At 40.2% G+C, this 6,233-nt stretch overlaps 1 protein-coding gene across 1 annotated transcript; it reads right to left on the bottom strand.

Annotated features, from left to right (window-relative positions):
• Positions 1 to 5,061: 5,061 nt before the first annotated feature.
• LOC134965544 (olfactory receptor 5V1-like) lies at positions 5,062 to 5,970 on the bottom strand. Its single transcript, XM_063941924.1, has one exon. The coding sequence runs from the start codon at positions 5,968 to 5,970 to the stop codon at positions 5,062 to 5,064; it is 909 nt and encodes a 302-aa protein (XP_063797994.1).
• Between the last annotated feature and the right edge of the window lie 263 nt (positions 5,971 to 6,233).

The following is a 6,233-nucleotide window of genomic DNA, read 5'->3' as shown; positions in this document are numbered from 1 at the left end:
TCAGGTAGACCCAAGCCACCATGCTTGCGAGACATTTGTAATTTCTCCCGCGCAATACGGGATTTTCCAGTTCTCCATAGAAATTTTTCAAAAATGGTATTTAAAAAGGTGAGATCAGTGTGAGACATGCATATTGGGAGCATCTGCATTTGGTAAAGCAGTTTAGAAAAAATAATATGTTTTATAACTGCCACTCTACCTAATAAGGAAAGAGGGAGAGAATTCCATCCTTTCAAAGTTTTGGAAATATGTGATATTAAAGGGGTAAAATTTAGACCATATAAGTCAAAAAGTTTAACCGATACTTGTATGCCCAAATATTTCAAGTATGATGGAACAATGGTCATAGTATGCAGAGATAGGTCAGTGCGCATAAAGTCAAGGGATCCTGATAGGGACATAATCTCCGATTTGTCTATATTTATTTTATAGCCTGAGAATGTGCTGAACTGGGCAATAATGTTCATCACTACTGATAGGGAGTGTTCAGGATGGGACAAAAACAAAAGCATGTCATCTGCAAATAAAGAAACTCGTAAGTCAACCGATCCAATGCGGATGCCTTGATATAGGGGTGAATTGCGCAGTGCTATCGCTAATGGCTCTAGTGCAATATCAAAGAGCAGGGGGGACAAGGGACAGCCTTGTCTGGTACCCCTCAGTATGGGGATAGGGTTTGACAGGTAGCCATTACATGATAATTGGGAGAAGGAAGACAGGTATAAAGTTTTTATAATCATAAATTCTTCTGGGAAGCCAAATTTAGACATGGTGTGAAAAAGACGATTCCAGAGCACCTTGTCAAAGGCCTTCTCGGCATCGAGGGAGAATATGGTGCTAGGCAATGGGGAATCTGCTTGGGAAACAGAAAAGATAGCCGAGAAGACTCTTCGAACATTAGTGATGGAATGTCGTCCAGCAACAAATCCCGATTGGTCTTTGTGGATTATGGATGGGAGAAGCAGGTTTAGTCTATCAGCCAAAATTTGAGTTAGAATTTTATAATCCAGGTTAAGGAAAGATATCGGTCGATAAGAGGAGGGGTTGCTAAGATCCCTTTCCCTGTTTAGGAATCAGTTTAATTATGGCCAAGTTAAAGTAGTTAGGAAGGGTATGGGTAGTAATAATTTGATTATGCAAAGTCGTTAAAACAAGTATTATGGAAGGGGCTAAAAGTTTATAATATTCGGTCGTCAGATCATCGGGGCCTGGGGCTTTACCTGCTTTTCAATTAGAGATAGTATTTTTAACTTCCAATTCAGTTATCAGAGCTGTGAGGAAATCAGTAGCCGAGGATGGGAGCAGTGGAACAGTCAAGTTTTCCCAAAAGGAATCATCGACCGTGTAGTCATGTGAAGGGGCAAAGTATAAAGAGGTAATAAAGTCTGTCATAATGTCCACAATGTGCGCACTACAGGATTCCAAAGATCCATCAGCAAGTTTCAATGGATGAATCACCATAGGTGAGGATTGGCTGCATAGTAGATTTGTCAGTAAATTGACAACTTTATTACCGAACTTAAAGAAAAGATGTTCTTTACGGAATGAGTAGGTGGTTTCTAATTTAGTAAATAAGGCATCAAAATGTGTTTTAGAGAGGGAGTAGGCCGATTTATTGGTAGAGGAGGGGTCGGATAAGAAGAATTGGTAGGAGGTAGTCAGATGAGATTGTTGGGTCAAGTAATCAGTTGCTATTTTCTTTTTAAAAGAATGGACATAAGCTATGATCGTTCCTCTGAGGACTGCTTTGGATGCTTACCAAAATAATGAGGGGTCAGTAGAAAGGGAATCAATTTTGAGTAGTTCGTAATCTGCCCAGGCGGCTTGGACTTTACTGCGAAATTTGCTGGATGTGGAGAAAGAAGTGCAGTAGCGCCACTGAATATATGGGGGTCTAAATCCACAGTAGTGCGCAATGTCATCCATACCATAGCATGGTCTGATATAAAGATAGGACAGATGTCAACCTCTTCCATTTTAGAAAATAGAGAGGCCGACACTAAAACATAGTCGATTCTAGATAGAGAACCGTGGGCAGCCGATAAGCACGTGTATACTCTGTTAGTCGGGTGGTGAGTTCTCCAACCATCAAGCAATTGGAGTTTATCTAGTAGCATAGGAATACCATATATCTGAGCCGGGTAAGATCTAGCAGGAATTCCCTGTTTGTCTAAATGAGGAGAAACATACATATTAAAGTCGCCACATACCAGCATGGGTAGGTGGGAATATTGTTGAAGGGCAGTAAAAATAGTAGTATAGAATTGTTTAGAAGGCACGTTAGGTGCGTATAAGTTACAAAAAATATAAGTTGTCATGCCAATCCTGGCTTCAATTAAGACATAGCGCCCATCAGGGTCTATCACGGATGACAGGAGTTCTATAGGAACAGTCCGTTTGACTAGGATAGCTACACCCCTCCTTTTAGAAGTATGGGAAGCAGACTGTAATACTCTCCAATAAAGGACTTGTAATTTGAGTACCTCAGAGGTTAAAAGGTGTATCTCTTGAAGGAAGGCCATATCAATATGTTGCTTAGTTAGGTAGAGCAAAACTTTCCTGGGGCGAATTACTACCTCCTACATTTAGTGAACCAATTTTAAGCAGTGACATCATCCAGAAAGGTAAGTGTATATTGTGAAGGCATTACTACATATCATGAAAGGAAGAAACAAAAGTAATAAAACAACCTCAGCCGCAAGAACCTTAGTATGGAAAGGTAAAGGGGACGGAGCAGGTCGGGAGCAGACCTGCTTTTGTGAATAAAACAATACAAACACACAAAACAAAAAAACATAGAACAAAACAAAAAACATCAGAGTCAGAAGTAACCGCCCCTGTGATGTGTGAACTTGGGAAGCTGGACTTCCTGTGCTTGGAGGAAAGATAAACAACACAAGGAGCTTCGGAGTAGCTCCTAAATACCACCAAGGCGTAAAAAGAACCTTAAAATGTGGGGTTAATCAGCCAGCCGGGAGGGAAAAGAGGGGGGGTAGGGAAAGGGGGAGGGGGAGGTAGGGAATAGTGGTACTCCGATGCTAGCATAGCCGCGGTATAATCCCTGTGAAAGGAAGATCACATAAAGCTTTTCTATATATTTTTATATGTAACAACACAAAAACACAAACATAAAAGACCATATATGCATATGAATAGTGTTATATATGAATTAAATTTATAAAACAGGTTATCTCAGTATTAAAATTTCATATTCTAGTAATTACCCTGAGGTGGATCAATTTTACTATTCTCTGTTCACAATGAGAATATAAGATAAACTGAAAAAACTGTTAAAAAAACATATAAAAAATTGCTATAGCCGGATATACTGTAGTTCAGGTTAAATCTGAGATGCGTACAGTATATATAAACTGATTAAAAGTAGTGCTGTTCCTTGTATCCAGACTCTTGGCTTATATCAAAGTGTCCTAAGTCTAGTCTCACTGCAAGCAAGCGTGGTTCAATGTCTCAGTCCCGGCTGTATATAGCAATACAGTGTTTTGCATCTGTAGGCTATGGGAACATATGCGCCTGTGAAACTGTGTATGTGAATCTGTGTTTGTGGATTTGTATGATATAAGTAGACTGCCAAGGTGAACTAATTATTGCTACTAACAATAAAATTGAAAATAATACTATAACCGTGTCTCACTCATATAATTGTTTGCCTAAAAACTTCTGTGAATTTCAGATTAGTTTGTTACAAACCATTCTATAACTAATTCCGTGCCTAAAAACCATGTGGCTATTAATATTATTGACCATTCATTGGATATAGCCAAGTCAGGATGCAGTTAATTTACGGGCTGCCGGGATCCTAGCAGTCAGGAGACTGATGCCGGAATCCCGACAGCCAGCGAAATGCCACCGGTCAGAATCCTCATCAGAGCCCCAAATTCCCACTTGGATGGTGGCGTGGATCACCACCTGAGTGGGAATATAATAGTGGGGTGAGCTGGAATGGGAATCTTGACTAAATTCCCACTTGGGTGGTGGCGTGGATCACCACCTGAGTGGGAATATAATAGTGCGGTGAGCTGGAATCCCGACCAAGTTCCCACTCGGGTGGTGGCGTGGACCACCACCTGTGTGGGAATATAATAGTGTGGAGAGCAAAGCTCGCCATGTGGCCCAAAGCATGGCGAGTGCAGCGAGCCAATGAGGGGTCTTGCTGTGCTCACCGTCGGGATTCCAGTGCCGGTATTATATACCGGACCCGCCAAGTCAAATCTCTTCATACAAAAGGAGTTAATTAGACGTAACACTTTTTAATATATATTTCATAAAAATTAAATTTTAATTAGAAAACATACTGATAAGAGTGCCCCCCAAAAAGAGGTTACTTTTTAGTCTTTTGCTCTCTTGCAAAATACCCCCCTGTGATTTAATTGTAATTTCTTACCTTAGGGGAGCACCACCAAGTATAAGACACCTAGTAGAAGCTATTCCCATTACATAATAGTACTAATGGTTTGAATACTCTCATTTACCATCTATAGGTGCAGGATCACTCTCTTCCTCTACAACCACATAGGCTTGGCCAACCATTAGAGAGGACAACCCCTACAGACAACATGAATACCACAGTGCCTGGGCCCATTTATTTATATATGTTAACCTCACCTCTAAATTTGATTGGCATGAGGGTGGATCTTGATGTAGTTTCTGTAGAAACAAACCAAGCACCCATGTTCATCCATGCTCCTACTTTACCTGGTAACTGATCCTCTATTAGAGAAACAATGTATAATATAAGTACACAGTCTGAACCTGACATTAGAAGAGGGGATGGGGTGTACAGGAAGTGGGGCCCACAAGGGATTTCCCCTATACTTATGTGGGCCAGTCCAACCCTGATGATCCCCATATCACAGCAGTAACATCTGCCTAGTGCATGTACAACACACATTGAAAAAACAAGGACTCCCCAAAATCCTATGGGGCACTATAAGTGATGGGGATGGAAAATCTTTTTGTCTCATGTCAGTAGTAATCTTACCTAAGTACTGTACATCTAAGATAACCTAATGAACCATCACAATAGCAGGGTATATCTCTAACTTACAGTAAGTGCTTTTTCAAAGCTCTCTTCACCTCTTCGTTTCTCAGACAGTAAATAGCTGGATTAAACAATGGAGGTAGAACACTATATAAAATAGATGACACTCGTACAATGACAAAGGAATCTCCAGAAATGGGACCATTGTAGTTCAACATAGATGTCATATAAAACAGAGTAACAACAATGAGGTGGGAGGAACATGTGGAGAAGACTTTCTGTCTTCCTGCAGAAGAGCGGATTTTCAGTATAGCGGAGATGATATGTATGTATGAATTTATCACAATTAAAAAAGGGGACACCCCTAGAAACACAGTGACAATATGCAACACCACCTGGCTACTGTCTATATCACTACAAGCTGCTTCTAACATGGGCAGAACATCGCAGAAGAAATGGTGGATTTCCCGATCTCCGCAGAAGGTCAATTTCACAGTCATCAAAGTGTGGAACACTGAGTTCAAGAATCCACAGATCAAGCACCCTGCTACGAAATACGAGCAGAACATCTTATTCATAATGAGCAGATAGTGCAGTGGGTTACATATGGCCACGTATCGGTCATAGGCCATGGCAGCTAGCAGAAGACACTCTGCACCTCCAAAAGACACAAAGAAATAGAACTGTATAAAACATCTGTTGAAGGAAATCCTTCTGTTGCCCATTATAGCATTGACCAGCATAGCAGGGAGAGTGACCGTAGAGTAGCACACATCTAATATGGATAGGCAACTCAGGAAAAAGTACATTGGTGTCTGAAGACGGCGGTCAACTTGAATAATGCTAAACACAGTTAGATTCCCAGTAATGATCATTGTGTAGATTATTGCAATTGAAAACGAAAGTATACTCTGTCCTTCCGGAAATCCTAATAGGATAAAATCACCAAAATAAGTCTCGTTAGCTGCCATTGAGTCAACTAAAACCTGTGGAGAAAAAAAATAAAGGTAAAATCGATCATCTGAAAAAAGATAAATGTTTTCTACGCTGAGGGATATAATATAATGTTGGTAATGAAGCTGTTTATTAGAACTGATAAGTAAAACATTGAATGGACATACAGTATAATACAATTTACACACTTCCAAGCTCACACTTAATAAAAATACATCTGCTTGCAGCTAAATCTCATTAACAAGAGATAAAGTCTAGAACAGTTCCAAATTTTAAATTG

The sequence above is a fragment of the Pseudophryne corroboree genome, chromosome 10 (assembly GCF_028390025.1).
Source record: "Pseudophryne corroboree isolate aPseCor3 chromosome 10, aPseCor3.hap2, whole genome shotgun sequence".
Taxonomy (NCBI): domain Eukaryota; kingdom Metazoa; phylum Chordata; class Amphibia; order Anura; family Myobatrachidae; genus Pseudophryne; species Pseudophryne corroboree.
The sequence above is the reverse complement of the archived record's forward strand: the minus strand, read 5'-3'. Positions and strand labels throughout refer to the sequence as shown.

What these genes read in the sequence shown, in the direction of transcription:
- LOC134965544 (XM_063941924.1), bottom strand. Translation starts at nt 5,970, where the DNA reads ATGGCAGCTAACGAGACTTATTTTGGTGATTTTATCCTATTAGGATTT.